This window comes from Liolophura sinensis, chromosome 6 (genome assembly GCF_032854445.1).
Source record: "Liolophura sinensis isolate JHLJ2023 chromosome 6, CUHK_Ljap_v2, whole genome shotgun sequence".
Lineage (NCBI taxonomy): Eukaryota > Metazoa > Mollusca > Polyplacophora > Chitonida > Chitonidae > Liolophura > Liolophura sinensis.
Window position 1 is genome coordinate 34,789,738 of NC_088300.1, and position 17,783 is coordinate 34,807,520.

At 38.6% G+C, this 17,783-nt stretch overlaps 1 protein-coding gene across 3 annotated transcripts; it reads left to right on the plus strand.

The window, feature by feature from the left end:
- The first annotated feature begins 758 nt into the window (after positions 1 to 758).
- Positions 759 to 17,274, plus strand: LOC135466856 (uncharacterized). Of its 3 annotated transcripts, none has more exons than XM_064744607.1 (10): positions 759 to 895; positions 2,788 to 2,853; positions 3,237 to 3,326; positions 3,829 to 3,876; positions 4,336 to 4,463; positions 6,375 to 7,126; positions 7,694 to 7,741; positions 12,518 to 12,595; positions 12,946 to 13,003; positions 13,378 to 17,274. In XM_064744607.1, the coding sequence occupies exons 2-10, from the start codon at positions 2,811 to 2,813 to the stop codon at positions 15,196 to 15,198; spliced, it is 3,066 nt and encodes a 1,021-aa protein (XP_064600677.1). In that variant the 5' UTR covers positions 759 to 895; positions 2,788 to 2,810; the 3' UTR covers positions 15,199 to 17,274. The 3 variants fall into 3 exon arrangements, with proteins under 3 accessions (XP_064600677.1, XP_064600675.1, XP_064600676.1); XM_064744605.1 differs by having other exon boundaries at positions 773 to 845; XM_064744606.1 differs by having other exon boundaries at positions 773 to 845; positions 13,405 to 17,274.
- The last annotated feature ends 509 nt before the right edge of the window (positions 17,275 to 17,783 follow it).

Genomic DNA, 17,783 nt, shown 5'->3' on the forward strand with positions numbered 1-17,783 from the left:
TATTTGATTGGTGTTTTATGCCGTACTCAAGAATATTTAACTTATACAACGGCGGCCAGCATTATGGTGGGAGGAAACCGGGCAGAGCCCCGGGGGAACCCACGAACATCCGCAGGATGCTGGCAGACCTTCCCACGTACCGCCGGAGAGGAAGCCAGCATGAGCTGGACTTGAACTCACAGCGACCGCATTGGTGAGAGACTCCTGGGTCATTGCGCTTAACAAATTAACCCGAGTTTAACACAATCTTTATGCTGAATTAATAAAATATAGGGTAGGCGTGTGTTACATCCTTAACAGAATAATCTGAAGTAGTTACAGAATAATCTAAAGTAGTAACAGAATACATTCTATCTCACCCCTCAAATAGCAAATTCATTTCTTTGTCTATTTATTTTGTTGTTGTTGTTGCTGCTGCTGCTTTTTCTTTCTCTGTTTTTTCATTTATTTAATGCTTTTTTAAGAGTAACTAGCCATCAAGAGCATGATGACAAATACTGCAGAACGGGCACATGCCTCTCAGAAAGATATTTTTGTATACATCGCTAAGCTGGACCGTTCATATAAGTCATACCATGGATGACACGAGTCAAGCTTAATCCTGTAAAGACAAATTAAATTTTGCTCAATTACATCTCAACATGACAAGTTTCTTAATATGCGATCGATACATATAGGCTTATGTCCTTCAACATCCACGTAATGAGTGGTCGACAACTCCTATTTGTTGTCGCGAGGTGGCGCTGTTAACTGTTTGTTGGTTACCGAATAAACTTGTTATGACGGACGAGGTGTAAAATCCCTCCCAAGAGATTTTGTCATGGTGGGCCAAACGTCACATTCTGGTATAACATTTGAATCTCATAACATAGATAAATCGTTTCTACTTAAAAAGGTACGAGGTTTCTTTCTGATTCTGCCGCTTGAAACACTTTAATTCGGACGCTTTCGTTACGTCGTTTTGTTGACGTTGTTGTTGCACACTCCCTGACTCAGTTCTCAAACCGTCGTGCTATCAGTTGTCCACTTCCAAGCCATAAATTGCATCCTTGCATTCTGTAAATGTGGAAACAGATAGGTTTAGAGTAAACCATTGGGTGCTGTAAAGTGGTAGTGTGACGTTAGTTCAATGAAGAATCTGATTTTCGTATTGGAAATGATGATGAGCTCAAGTTGATGAGCTCAAATGAAATTGAACCAAGCTGTTAAACGTCGATTATGACGATATTTGATTTCATAGCCACATAAACAGTCATATTGTCAAATTTGGCCACAATCAGCATTTAATTTATTTAAGCTAAGAAGCGGATCAACCACAGACACAGGCACTTATCACCCTGTGGGTTATCCAATACTTTATTATTTTCACAAACTTGCTCAGTACTGTGATGTTATCCGAGATTACTCTGACGTTAGGCTTGGCAAAGTTTTATTTAACCAGGAATGGCCCCACACCAACTTACCTCAGAGTGCACTCTATTTAAAAATCTGATGCAGTTACCTGCCCTTGTCAGATATGTCAAGGTTGGCAGTACAGTCGTTCGCGGAGAGCATTACCAAGGTATCTGGACCCATGCGACCCAGGAAATAACTGATCGACTTTGTACTTACCTTTTATGATAAATTGACAGACAAAAAGACAAGGAACATATGTGCTGTGGAGACGTATTTGACAGTTAAATTTTTGTCTCAAACGCCGTAACACACTGCCACGGCAACTTTATCAGGTTTTTAGATGGAGCACGCTCTGACGTACATTGATTTGGGGCCATCCTTGGTCGAGCAAAGTTTTGCCAAAGCTAATGTCAGAGCAATCTGGGACTAAGTAAGATGCACCATACATGAATTTTTTCTTTCTTTTTTCTTCACCTATTGGCTCTCACCTCCTGTTGTTTGTTATTCTGATTACATACTAATTTACAGTACACATTCGATATGTTAAAGTTATTCTCCTTTTCTAGCAACCTGAGCAGCTTATACATTAACTTGTATGTTGTATGAATTGAATTGTGCATGCTTTTTTTTCTATAATGTTAAGACATGTAAGTAGTTTTTTTTTCCACACCAATTTATTTCACTGGTTATGTAACAGTCGGCAACTTGTGATTTGGTTGTACATGTGTTTGCTAAAACCAAATAAAGTAGAAATAAATAAATTTACAGGGAAATACATAATTCAGCATGCCTTATTTAACATCCTGACATTTACCTTGTCATTTGACCAAATGAATGTAGTTCAAGCTAACATACATGTAACTTTCATGCTTCCAAATTCGATCTGTTGTCACAGTGTTTGTTGTTGTTGATATTTTGAACCTGCACCATCAAAATTGAACAGCAAGCTAAATGATCTCCCTCCTTATTTAATATTCTGACCAAATGAATTTGAGAAATATAAAATATGGAGGTAGGACATTTAACATTTTTGGATGAGGACATACACAGTTGCTATTTGAAACTGAACTACATGTAACATGAAAATATGAAAGAAGTGTGGAAAGCAGACTGTCTGAGATGAAGAGGGGGTATTCATTGTAGATGTGGTACAGTTGTAATCGCAAGCGTAAACCATGTTTAATAATAACCAGCGGTGTATCCATAATGATGCTTTATGATGTGAGAGTGTGTGGCAGTTTATCAAGACCAATGCAAGGCGTCTTCAAATAGGTTGTAATAAGGGAGATGTGATGACAGTATGGTTGTGCATAATGCCTTCAACAATATGATATTTACTGGTAAATTGTTCCTGATATAAATGCTTAGCTGTTGCCCTTGCGTTATCAACAGGCCAGCTGACTGGAGGGAACAAAATGGCTGCATCGCTACGGGGTCAGCTGGGGGTCAAAAGCAGCCGTAAGTACTGCACATGTACATTTTTGACATTATTTTTTTTTTAATTTTGTGAACAGTAGATTTTAGATAATCCAGTCTAACAACAAATCAGTTGTTACAGACTGAATTGTATGGGCCAAAATGAAACATTTTTTTTTTTTTTGATTGAACTAAAACATTATTGTTATTATTACTATTACTAATCGCAAAGTACAGTTATTTTAACAGCAAGGTTAGACTTTTTGGAGGACTCAGTATCATTGATGGTACCTTTATGTTGACATTATACTGATGGGTATGTTTGAAAGCTCGTCAGAATGACAACTAGTAGGAGGTAAAAACCTTGCTCTTACCTCTTATTCTTGGTTTTCTACATTTAAGTTCATGATTGCTTTCCTTTCTAGCACTGTGCCCCACAGCCAGTAAACTGACGACTCAGTACCTGGTCCTGGATCATATGAACAACCACTATAAGAAACTGTCCAATGTTAAGCGTAAGTATCTTATATGGGTTCAGATGGTTCAGGTCAACATGTGTTTGTGTATGCGTGTGTATAAATAGGCTGTACATAGATGTAAGTTTATCCCATAAACAAGAAGTTGAGCATCCGGGCACATTACTCACTTGCAGCAGTGAAAAGCAGATAACTGAAGAGGTGGAAGATGGCATGGGAAGGTATAGGAAAGCAACAACAACGCAGAGAACTATATCTGATATTAACCTATTAATTTACAGTATATTAGACAACAGAGCAGTCTGTGCAGCATTATGTAACTTGTTAATGCCAGCATAGTGTAGTTTTGTATTAGCTTTGATATTATTCAGGCGATATTTTCCCCACCATGTCAGTGCAAAAAAAAACAGGCTAAAGAGCAAATGCCAGATGCCCTCTGTCTTAACGCAAATTAGATTATATCCTAAACTAGAGAAAAAACACCTTGTGTAAACTTTTGATGCAAACAAATAGTCATGAAATTTTATTTTTTGATTTTCAGCTTCCATTGACAACACCCCTCCGAAGTCCATTGCAAAGAGCCAGAAAGGTAATTATCAGAAATTTGACCTGTCACATTTTCAGTTTTTAAGGTTACAAAAGTTGAGAATTCTACTGATATAGAACAATACAATCATGTTATTCAGGACAAATGAAGAGTGAACACATTGCTGGCCTAGCCTATGTTGACATTATCATTACAGCATGAGTCGTGGTATATAATTCAAAATATATGCATTGGAGTAAAAGAATAACAATTCCAACATTTATACAGTTGTAAATATTTTGCATTGCATGGACTAACCTGTAAATATGTACAATTAGCTATACTTGTATATGTTTTATTTTGTAGACCTGTTTCTTTTCTTTGTGTGTGTCAACCTCATTCCATATCTTTCTCTTGTAAAGCATTACATTCTTTAGACAAATCCTTGACCTTCTTTAGTTGGGTAGCAGAATGCTTTCTTGATCTGTGATATACATTGTACAGTATGTTACTACTTTAAAGTTCGTGACAGATGCCAGCGTGCTCAAAGCAGCAGGCCAGGAAGCCGTTACTCAGACCGACCTGCCTCTAGGAATACAGGGCGTCACTCCCAACTGGCAGACTCTGATATCTATGATGAGACTTACTGGGTAGGGAAATATATATTTAAAACCTTCCATACAGTTATTGGAGTATTGTACATATATAAAAGACCATGCAGTAAGGTCTGTACATGTACATTTACATGTACCTATCTCTAGCCCGGGTCAGGTCATACCAAAGACTGTCAAAATGGTAGTTGTTGTGCCTCACTTGGTGCTCAGCACTGAGAGGTTAGAGCCAGGAAACAGGACTGCTTCCAGGTGATACCTCCATAGAACTGCTTCGGTGGACTAATGGTTAGAGTGTCCACTTCGAAGTCAGGAGATCCAGGATCAAACCAGGGCCGGTCATACCAAAGACTTTAAAACTGGTACTTGTTGCTGCCTTGCTTCACACTCAGCACTGAGAGGTTTAGAAAAAGGAAACAAGATTGGCCCAGTGTCAGTATAATGTGACTGGTTGTGGTGTCATATTTGGTGTCTGCGGCGTGATACCTCAGTGGCGGCAGCACTTTGGCTCATGGACACAAGATGACACAGTGTATATGCACACACACCGAATGTCTCCTTATCGTCATATGAGTAAGAAATTGTTAAGTACGTTGTTAAACCCCAAGCTTTCATTCATTCATGATGCTTTAATGGCTGCAGCTTTTTCTTTGCATGGACTCGCTCCGCCTCAAGAAAACACATTTATAAAGTACACACACCTAATGACTTCTCGTTGTCATATGACAGAAAATTGTGAAGTACTGTGTAAAGACCCCAAGCATACATATGTAAGCACACATGCACTTATCGGTCACAATATATTGACATGTGTTAATTAAGAAGCATGCATGCTCTATCTACATTCTCCTAGCATACTGCCTGCCAACACCCTATGGATGGTCATGGGTTTCCCCTGGGCTCTGCCCAGTTTGCTGATTTGCTCACAGTAATGTTGGCCACCGTCGTATAAATGCATTATTTTGAGCATAGCGTAAAACATCAATCAAATAAATGAATAAAGCTTGGACTGTAACGAGTAATGTGAAAGAAAACGTGAAGGGAAAACTGCTACATTTATTAACTATCCTAATTCATCAACCCTTTCACTTATGAAAGAGCAAAGTTTTTTCAGTGCAGTTTGTTGCACATTTTAAATTTGATTTTGGGGACAATCGGTATATTGGTCACCTTGGCCAATTTCAGGGCTTCACACAAAATATAATTTTACCAGTCTGCACAGCATAATGCCTACAGAATATGCTTGAATAAACACCTTGCAAACATGCGAAAAGGTTGAAGAATCACAGTACTTGTATATTCCACTTTGCAAATTCCTCTCCTTTATTACAATGTGGTTGTTGGGCTAGAAAGATGTTTACCTTGGTGTGGTGTTACATGAATTTCCCACTGTTAGCCTGTGGCATCAGTAATACATGTGTAGGAATAGACATTGTGTTCCTGGATGTTGATCATCATAGTCTCATTTCCTTTTATTGAATTATTACATGATGATCAAACCTCTGACTGCAAAGGAGCTACACAAATATGAAGGTTTTCTTCACTGAACTTCTGAAAGTACGTTATACAACATCATGAAAAATTTGCCCACATTATATTTTATCCCACATCTGCCAGAATTGGACAACACCTGTCACATGGGTGACATGTAGTATGTTCTTGTTCAGTTATGAAAACAATGGTCACCACCAAATAGATTCACATATATACGTCATTCTTCTGCACTGACTTAAATTTGTCATGAGGTTACACAGTAACAGTATATGGAAATATATAGAGTCATTAACCCTCATATTTCTGTCTCCTATCACTGAGTAACAACATAACTATAAATTGTATCTCATGTTGTAATGAAGCATATTTTAATGAGGGATATACCAGTGTAACAGTACTATGGAACAGGGCTAATGCAATTTTTACTGACTCTGTGCTTTCTACTTGATGTTACAGGGCAACCCAGAGGATGAAGAAGAGACCAATGTCATGAGTATCATGAAGAATGTCCTGAAGAAGTCATCACATAAGTCCTCTGTTCATAGACAGGACAATGCTGGGCTGGAGAAGACAATGGCCTGGCCTCAGAGTGTGTCAGCCATACAGCACAGGGAGACAGGGCGGCCACCCCGTCCAGTATCTGCGCGCTCCATGGGGTCCACCATGTCCAGGACGGGCATCCACACGGTGGCTGGCAAAACAAGCGGGGATGTACTTGAGAAGAGATCTCACGCATTCACAGAACCCGATCGGCCATTCACCCCACGCACTCTGAAGTCAACACGTGGCTCCAGGCTCCTTGAGTACAAATACTACACCCCTCCCAAGAAGAGCTCATCAAAACGTGACAGCAGTGATAAAGATGCTCTAGACTCCCAAACATCACCTATGCACCATACAACACCTACGCCCAAACCCAGAAAACGTGCCCCGTCGGCTAAAAATAGACTGGACATCACACAGGACTCTGAGAACACCCTGATGTATGAGACGTTACAAACACGAGACATGTCTCGTGCAAGACCCGACAAGACCCAGATGGTACCGCCTCTAGACATCTCGGTTGACAAAGACCATATGAGCTGGTTACAGGAACAAGCCACCAAGGCCCAGATCCGTGTCAGCGCCCGGTCCTCACAGGGTGGGAAGGAAGGAGGTGTCGGACAGAGATCCCCGAGGGATCTCAGGAGATCAGGAGAACAGAACAGGTAGCTGCCTGGCATTCTACATCCTTGGGTAGCTCTGCTTTTAGGTGGCCTCAGTTGTATGGTGTGCCTAACAGCTTGCCATGGGATATAAAGTTGAGATTGTACATCTGCAACTTGCTGAGCTAGACATGGCTACTATATCTATTATACATATCAGCACAGCACTTTCTATTTCATTACTGTCATTTTCTACCATTCGTGACATTGCCATCATTTTTAGGCAACAACTTCCATCATGTCCATGTTACATAAGCCAGATGTCCGCTTTGTTGTTTTTTTGTTGTTTCTTATTTATTTTATTTCTTTTTGAACATGAAGAAATGTGAGTTTTCCAAGCCTGTTTGCATCTACATGTATGCACAAATTATTTGTTTACATCTTGTATTGAATGTAAGAATATTGAAGACATGTTTTCTGTATTGAAGATATGTTTTCTGTATACCTTGGAGATTTTATATACTTATAATATGTACATGCATGCTAATATATGGGAAAAATATGCTGTAAATGAGGATATGATTTAGTGACAGAAGCAGCTAGAAGTTAAGATTTTTCTGACTGTTGCAGGGGTTTTGGGTCGGGTAGATCCTGGGCTCAGGAGAGATTGTCATCTGAGTGAGTACAGCCTCTATATATAATCTCCTGATGCCCATCCTATATGCCTGTTAACATTTCTCAGTGTTTTTTTTTCTAGTGTTTGGCAACGCTTGTTTTTGCCTTCTGTTTGTTGTTGTTATTACGTTTTAGATTTGGCTTCTTGCTGTTTTGAGGCTCTAACAAATGTTTGATTACCAATTTTTAGAAAATTTGCTTTGTTTCACAGTTAGCTATAGTTATCAATATTCTGTATGTAGCCAGGCTTATGGAGTTCAACAGACTGGATTTGCATTGCTCGGCATAAAACATGGTTTTTAAGGCTATCCATGTGTGAACTTTGCTCTTTGTGTTTAGTGTACCGTACGTACATTAGGCTGCATTTGCATATCTACTGTGGCTAGCTTCATTCTGTTTCCCTCCACCTATACATGTGAAATGTTATTGTGCACAGCATAAAATACCAATCAAATAACTTTCAGCTCATGATTTTGATAAAGATCCAGCTAGTTTAGAATGATATATTTTGCCAATGATTGCATACGACATGCAAGTTTGTAGCTGGTCAGGTACAGATCTAGCACAGAAAGATGGCGGGGCTCCTCCCAGATTCTCCACGGATGAATCAGACTACCTTTGCATAAGCAAAATATTCCTCAGTGTAACATAAATTATAACCCTAAGTTGATTGGTGTTTTCTAAAACACATCCTGACTTAAACTTGCCACTTGTAAGACAACGGTCAGGAGTGGAGACCTTAGAGCTTTGACAAAAAATTACAACCCATAACCTCCTGACATATTTTAAACAAGTGCTTGACAGTCTGAGCCTCCATCTGAAACTAATCGTACAAAAAGGTTGAATTACTATTCACAGTGCACACTGCACATGTATAATATTCTCATAATATACTTTCATTTCACAGGTAGCTACATGTAAGATAGCAGTTGCATAAAAAACTATTGTTGAAGCTTATTTTTGAAGATGGGATCCAGCATGTTTTTATAGTAGATGTCAGCTTACCAGAGCTTTTAGTTAAATTTCTGTTCATGCAGTTGTAACTTGAAGTCATTGATGTATAGGATTGATTGAAGTTAACCTGGGATTAAGAGACGAAGAGATATGAAACTCCTCTGTCAGAGCCCACAGTGTTAGACTCGCTGTTGTTTTAGCCCCAGCAGTGGCGCCACAAAGTCTGGGTAGTGCACAGCAAGCCCCGACATGTTTTAGACTGCTTTGGGAACCATCATGGGCTGCCCGAGTAGACAGAGCCTATGTCATATCGGACAGACCTGATGAATATAGTCAACTTGCCTGTTGCCATCATGCCTGCTAGGTTATGGTCAAATCACCTGCCGCTGTTCACTTCTTCACATACATTAAAAAGTATAACTCCTGATATCAACAGATAGTTGTGTGAAATTATATGTTATTCTATAACACAACCCGGAAGCTACCACATGATTTCCCTGGTTACAGACCTGGTGGGTGAAGAAATTCGCCTCGCAAAATTTTCTATAGGAAAATGTCTATTTTTAAATGGATGTCGACGATAGTGTATTTGTCGGATTTGTGTAATTTTCGGCTTTGCAGATAGTTTGTATGCTTTTGCAGAACTCACATTTTTTGCATAACCTGGGGCTTGCTCATCACTGACAGAGTAGAAAATATGTCTCGTCATAAAAGAGTTATGTGTACTTCCGATAGCCTGGAGTGTAATTATAATTTTTTTGTGCATGCTTATAAAGGTCAAGCAAAGACGCTCACAAAACTTTATATGTGGCTTCCATGTTTTCTTTGCTTCTTTCGCCTTAGCCCTTTTGTTCATAAAAGTCAAACCGGAGGAAGACGTTCTCCAGGTATCTGTGACCATTTCTCCAAGAGTCTCCCACGTGTTGTTGTTGATCTCTCTTCCCAGCTCAACCCCCCCCCCCCCCCCCACCCCACTGTGACTTATAAACATAGGTATCCCCCGATCAGTGCCCAGTTTCCTCCCACAATAATGTTGGCCGCCGTCTTGTGAGTGAAATATTCTTGAGTATGGCATAAAACACCAAGCAAAAAAGTATATAGCAACAGGTGTAAAAGACCTTCTCTGTGTGACCATTAATTGCTACATGATCTCCGCTTGTTATCCAAATTTTCCCGACCCTGTAGTTGTTCTGACTTAAAAATATAAGTGTTAAAGCAAATCTCTAAAGCAGTAAAAGACACTGACACCAGTCTTAAATCAAAACATTATTTGGTTTAACTTTAATAATTATGTATACGTTATTTATCTTACAACTGATATACATGTTAGCGTTATTCAACCACTTCTGCGATCAATATTTTGAAACATTCTGAGAGAAATATAGGATGTAGAGAAATAATTTGCGGAGTTTAATGAAACTTGCATCTTAAAGTGACTCAAACAAATCATTTTAGCATCATTTTCTTAATAATTCTATACATAGATTTCTCTGAAAAAAGTACTTCAGTAGTAGAAAAGATTGAAGATATACATGCCATCTTAATTTTTAATTTTATATCTCATGGACTCCATATCAGACAAAGAATTTATCATATAAAGCAAACTTTAAACCCTGTTTTCTCCCACCATAATGCTGGCCTATAACTGCAGTATTCTCGAGCACGGTGGAAAACACCAATCAAATAAGTTTTATAAATTGTTAGCATGTTTTGTACTGGTCAGAGGCCTTTGACCTATGCATTACTTATTTGCTATCATTTTTTCTGTCTTGATTCATGTTCATAATTCTAAAAACTTTGCCGTAGACAGGTGTATGTTCTTTGACTGATATGTTTTGTTGCACAGAAGAATTGTTTTCTGACGATTCTGTTCACAATTTTTAAATGTGATCGTCAGATGAACAGGTTCTGATCACATCGAAAAAAGATAGCAGAATAAAAAAGTTCATTCGGTAAATGACAAGTGAGCGAAGATGCTGGACTTTTATAAATGTGCATAAATATTTTCCTTTGGGATATTCAACATCTCAGGGTTTTTAACAGCCAGGTTCCCTAGGACCCCAAGCATTGTAACAAAGTGACTGAACAGGTGTGATAGGTAAGTAATTGACTGCTTTCCGAAATTTTAAAATTCTTCCTACTGGGGCGAAGGGGACCCAACCATGACTATGCAAGCATCAGAGCAAAAATATAAGAGCGTGGCGTAGTCATCCAGGGGTAACTTTAGGCATATTTTGACCACTCTAGGGTAAAGATTAAGAGATGCCTTCTTTAAAGTTCTGTGGCTGGTGAGTTAATCTTGTGAAGCGAGAGCACGATTCTCAAGCCTGACTGAGCGAGACTAACAGAGCTTCATAATCTTCTGTCTCTCCTGATCCCAGAGTTAACAAAGCTGACAAGGCCATATTAATTCATATGACCAGATTGACACTGACATTTGAAGTATGACAGTATGGAACCGTGGATCCCTCCTTGTAGAATATACACGTATGTTATAGTATACGGAGGAAATATGCTTTCATCATATCTCGTTACCATATCTTTTTCATTTTAATATAGATGACCATAATTTTAAGACCTGAATTTTAATCTGATCTTGTTTAGCAGTTAATGTAGGCATTTGTGTTTTAGTTACAATTTTCGAAATAAATGCATTTTAATATTATCATTAAGTTGTTATTTTTTATTACAGTGTTTTCTGTTTTCCTTTAAATAGACATCATACATCGCATATATATATATATATATATATATATATATATATATATATACATGATGTATTTATATCATTTGGTTTTTCCATCTGAGAATGGTTTCACTGTCACATAGACTTCATAACTATAAACAAGATGTCGTTATTTAACAGTAAAAAATATCAGAATCAGTTGTGGATTTTGAAGATGCATGCAGACAGAATCAAGAAATATAATCCTGTTGCTTATATGGAGTCAAGCTCAGTTCCCTTAAACTTGGACAGGGTTTTATAGCCATCGGAATTTGGCTGTTTATAAGAATTTATTTTAGTGTTAATATTAAACTCATTATGAAATGAATCCAATTACTTTTCTTCATCTCAGCAGAAGCATTTGATTCATGGAGTGCACAATAATAATAATACGTTGCTCCAGCCCTTGCTGGATACATGTACATCATGGAATGGGTTCTCCACGAAGACCATGGCTCATTGGGTTGTGTGTTCAAATCCAACCTGTGCTGGTTTGTAATGGTGTTACAACACGAGTGTGTTGGTTCTCCTCACGCTTGCATGGTTACCTCCACTCAAAAACCAGTCTGCCTGACTCCTAAAATAATCATTCATGTGCATGTACAAAATGTTTCATATAAATTATTTTAGATGGAATATTTTTCTTTCACATTCATAAAAATACACAAATGATATCTAACTTGTCGTAAATGGTGTCTGGGTTTATAGAGCCAGGTAATGCGATACTATGTGAGAGAAAAATTATGAAAAGTTGATTTATGAAGTTTAGTGAAAGTGCACAGTACGTCCTTAGGAAAATGACTAAACTGCTTTCATTGTTACAAAATTATCGTGATTATTTTTAAATGAAAGTCTAGTGATTGGTTGTTTGTTTAATATGTGATTCTCATTACCAATCTGGTTGCTCTCCTGATAGAGACCATAAAGCCCTTTCAGTCATTACACATTCTATGATTTGGACATTTGTCAGAGTATATAACTGCCTATGCCCACATGAACTGCTAGATAACATGGGCAAGGCTTGATAGTGACTGAGTACGTGTAACTGTGAGACTGTTCTGAATGCAGTATTCCTTATCCTCATTGTTTCGCATTGCCAGGGAAGAGGAGCTGAGATATGTGGAGTTTGTGAGGGCAGTCACTCAGGATGTCTTAGACAGGGGCATATTTACTAACAGGTTTGTGTACTGTAGAACAGTTACATGTAGTGTCATAAAGTCCATCCCTTGTTGACCAAACATGCAAAGTTGATGAATACACTGTTCATGGAGGAGACCCATGGCTCTCAACATGCCAGATTATCTAGTATTCATATCTCGGTGTCTTTATACAGTAAATATTAAGTAATATGTTGTTTTGATAGTTCAGTTTTCTCTTGTCCCATAATATAGCCACGACTACAAATTAAATAGTAAATCTTGAAAACTGAAAACAACCTAAGCTGGGAAGATTTACGAATGGTTTTTCCTGTGATGTAGTAAATCAGTCCATTTGGCACTCTAACAAAGATTTGTCTGTGTTTTTGCAGAGTACTTTTGCATGCATTTGAGACTCACATTGAGAAAAACAAACATCACCTGGATGAGGTAAGTATATACTGGTCACCGCAGTGTCGTGTTTTATCATTATAATAGACTTTTATGCAGTTGCTGTCTAAGCTAAAATGAAAGCATAGATATACACAATAACAGTTAGCTTTAAGCCTTTTTTGTTTTACTTTTTTAATACTTTTTTTAGGTACTAATGCTGAAAAATGGATTAAATTGTCCAGATTCAGATAGCACCTTAAGTCATGAGGTTGTGGCCAGTGGTTCACTCCCAGAACGTTTAATACTCAAAGAATTTTGGACCCATAAACCTTACTGATGTGATATGAGTGAAATATTCTTGAGCAGCAATCAGATAAATAATTCAGTAAATACATTAAAGCACCACGGCATAATAACTTCATACATTTTAGCGTAAAATGAGGTCTCTGTTGGCCCAGCTGAGAGAAGATCTGGGGATACCATCCGCTCGTGAGGCTGATATGGATTATGAAAATGTGGGACACAGCTCTCGCAGGTCTTCAGGGTATCGCAGAGGAGAATTGAACCATGAGAACACATTAACACCTCAATACAAGCCAAGGGCATACAACTCACTGAGTTTAGACAAGACGGGTACTTACAACCCACAGAGTACAGAGATACAAAACTCACTGAGTATGGGCAAGACAGGGGATTACAGCATACATGGTCTAGAGAACACAGGGATAGGTAACTCACTGAGTATGGACAAAACAGGGGATTACAACAGACACGGCCTAGAGAATACAGGGATGCACAACTCACTGAGTATGGACAAAACAGGGGATTACAACAGACGCGCCCTAGAGAATACAGGGATGCACAACTCACTGAGTATGGACAAGACAGGGGATTACAACAGACACAGGCTAGAGAACACAGGGATGCATAACTCACTGAGTATGGACAAGACTGGGGATTATAACAGAGACGGGCTAGAGAACACAGGGATGCACAACTCACTGAGTATGGACAAGACTGGGGATTATAACAGAGACGGGCTAGAGAACACAGGGATGCACAACTCACTGAGTGAAACAGGGGATTACAACCCACAGGGATCAGAGGGAACAGAAATGTACAACTCGCTGACTATGCAGAAATCATTGGCATACAATACTAAAGGCTTGGAGAAAACAGGGACAACAACCTGGCTGAGCGAGGATGAGGGAACATTGCGAACTACACAGTTAGGGGAGACAACTGAGGACGAGTACTTGATGACACTTACAGGAGGCATGCAGACAAAGGAGCCGTCATATACAGCCACACTGGAGAATGATAGAGATGAACTGTCGGTCAGCCAGGCCCTGAAGACCTACCAGCTTACCATACAACAGCAAGACTCTCTGGAAAACCCTCTGGCCGGGGACTACACTAACAACTCTGGTCTAAGCCAGGAATCTCAGCTAGACCGGGTGGAGAGCAGAGCTGCCTCGGAGGTGTCTGGGAGGTCAGAGCAAGAAACACCCCGGAGCAAGCGGCGACAGAAAAGACAACAGTCACAGGTGTCGAATGGCTTCATAGAAAGTGCCTTTCAGTTGGGTGATGATGACAAACAGTCTGTGATGTCCCTGAGCAGAGACAATGTCGGAAGCCAAGACAGAGTATCCTCCCCATCTTCACAGATCTCCAGGAACTCCCTGAGAAACACTAGACCCCATCTGAGAGGGGAAGAACAGAAGACAGGTGCTTCCAGGTTCATTCATGGATCTGCCGTGGGGAATATGAAATTTAGTAATTCTGTCAGTAATGGCATGGGGAAAGACAATAAATCTGGTGATCTAGGAGGGTCCAGTCATGGTCATGAAAGCCCTGGTGAAAATGATGATGAATCCAATGTTGATCGATACAAAGACCATGGTTTTCAATCCGCAACTCGCAGTGATCGTGAATCAGAAGCTGGTGACACCATGAGTCATGAAGGTGAACCCGTTGACAACATTGGTAAAGGATCTTTCGTTTACCACAATGGAACAAGAGATGATTCTGACACAGCTGAAAATATTGCACCCTACAGTGCGTCAGCGAAAAGATCATCTAATGCTAGGCAACATCATCGACTCAAGGATAAAGAATCCAATGCTGAGCCACCTGATGGCGAGGACACCAATGTTGATGACTACGAGGATGACTATGAGGAGGACATGGCTGATGCAGACGATGAGAATGCCACCACCCTGACACACAGGTCATCAGATGATGACTTTTAGATGCCATATACTTGGATGCATAGGTATATAGTAGTACTGCTGACAGTATTTATTTTAACATGGAAACTGCTTATATAAAGTGATATGCGACCAATTTACAGAACATACACTACTATTGAGTTTATAGAAGGTAACATCAGTGCATTAGGTAATACTGCTGATAAATAATATTACATATCTGTGATACATGTGTTTGTGTTCTAATACATATGTAAAAGAGGTTGAATTATATTTACAAGCACTTCTCATTTTTGATCAGTTGTACAGTTTTATCCATACTTGTAATGATCTGAGAGGATAGTAACTTCTGAACAATGTCATCTTGGTTTTTATTCGTTTGTCCATATATAGCAATATATATATAAGTGATGTATTCTCGAGTGCAGCGTAAAACACCAATCAAATAAATAAATCATATATAGCAATGAAAGGGGAACATTACAGGAAGATGATGAACTACAGGGCATGGTTCAAGTGGTTTAAGACTTAATACCAGATTTAACTTTAAGCCAAGTCTTCAGTTTTTTAGTAGTGTAACAGTATATTAAATGTAAACATAAACTGCAGCTGCTAAACTTTGATTTAGGAGAACTGCATTAGCTGGTGGGTTTGGCCAAATGTTAGATATAAAATATGACTTAATATCAGTATTTGATAATACACGTTCGAACAACTGGGCCCACCATTCAAGCATTCAGTTAACCACAAACACATTAATATAGAAAACTTTCTGATATTATTAGCCAGATGTCAGTAAAGATGCTTGGGATTGCTTTTCCAGCATTTTATTCTGTAAACTTTCGAATACTTTAAATCTTACACCTTTTCCACCGGCTACAGCCCGTTTTTAGTGGAACTAATGCATACAATTATTATGAAAATGATGCTGAAAATGATTTGTTGGTGTCATTAAAAATGCAAGCTTCATAAAACTGTGCAAATTATTTCTCTACACCCCATCGTTCTGTCAGGATATTGGCTGCAGAGGTGATTGAAAAGGTTGAAGAATTAGGGCAGTCGGTATTGTAAACAAGGGCAGGTAACTCTCACTGGAATAATGAATGATCATTGCCTCTGTATTCAGTTAATATACGAGTGCATTATAGTCACGGGAATGATCGTAGACACAGATTTGGAAGGAAACCGCTTCAAACCTGTTTTGAGAGTGAGCAGGATTTCCATACTGATACAGAACTTGTGGAAAGTTAATTTGTATGACTGTTAGTTTTATTTGTACTGTGTTATTTCTTGTCAATCTTAATTTTATTAGTACTACGCAACATTAATTTACAGCATGTTTAGATATGCATGTGTGTTTAACAAGTGTCGACGTGTTTGTTTTATTCGTAAAGAAGTTAGAACATTGTAATCAAAGCTGTACAGTTGTTAATATTATTATCCTAATGAGCAAGATGAATCTAACCTTGTATATTCATTATTATTCATACATCTCATTTACATCAACTTTTGGAATTTATCAGTCGTGTTGTTAACACCTTTTATTCATTGAGTTTACTTTAAATTGGCCTTATCATATGGCAAATGTGAATGAATTGCTCAATTGGCTATTTACATACTTGTAAGGAATACACTGATTTACCAAACTGTTTGTGATATTACAAATTCCCGTCCATCGTGTGCATACATTATATGTACATGTGTTACATTGTGTGATGCTTTGAGGTTTTAGCATCAAATGTTTTAATTATCCTGATCCAATTGTTTGCATATGTAGCTTATGACTTCCATGACAAATGTGTTTAAGTTGACATAGAAAGGCCATTTGCATGTGGAAGCAAAGAAGACTTGGTACTGTTAGACTCGGGCCTTTTACCCTTTGTTGACTTTTAGCATAATATGCCTTACCTGTATATGCCTCTTAATACATGTACTATTTATATGCATTCTATGTGCATTTTTGAGGATTCCATCAGTCTGTAATAGTATCTCCGTCCATATTTTTTACAGTCGAACACCGTGTATTCTGTATGTAACTTTTGCATTAACAACATGCTTTCGCTATACATTTGTTAAAAGAAACAAAATAAAGCAAAGTTTTATTGCATGTAGATGTTATACTAGTATTTGGGTTTAATCTATTCTTTTAATACATATATGCTTTTTTTGTATTCTCATGCATCAGCAGGACAATCATTGACTAGGATTTTTCTTCATCTTTGCTTGCTTCGTTTGGTGTTCCACCCAGTACTGACATCAGACATAACACCAACCCCCCAGTCACAGTATTCTGATGCCACATGATGCCATACCCACTCCCAGTATAATGACACCAGACAGAATACTTCACCCTGTGACAATATTTAGACACCAGAAATGAAGCCCCACCCAGGAATGGTATACAGATACCTCTGCCCAGTTTCCTCCCACCATAATGTATGCTGGCTGTTTTATAAGTGAAATATTCGTGAGTACGGTGTAAAACACCAAATAAATAAATGAATACAAAGTGAGTGAGTGCTTAGGGTTTAACATTTTACTTAGCAATTTTCATATGACAAAGGAGAAGTCCTTTGAGTACATGCACATGTAACAGATTTTCACTGCTCTTTTATCTAGTGCTGCTT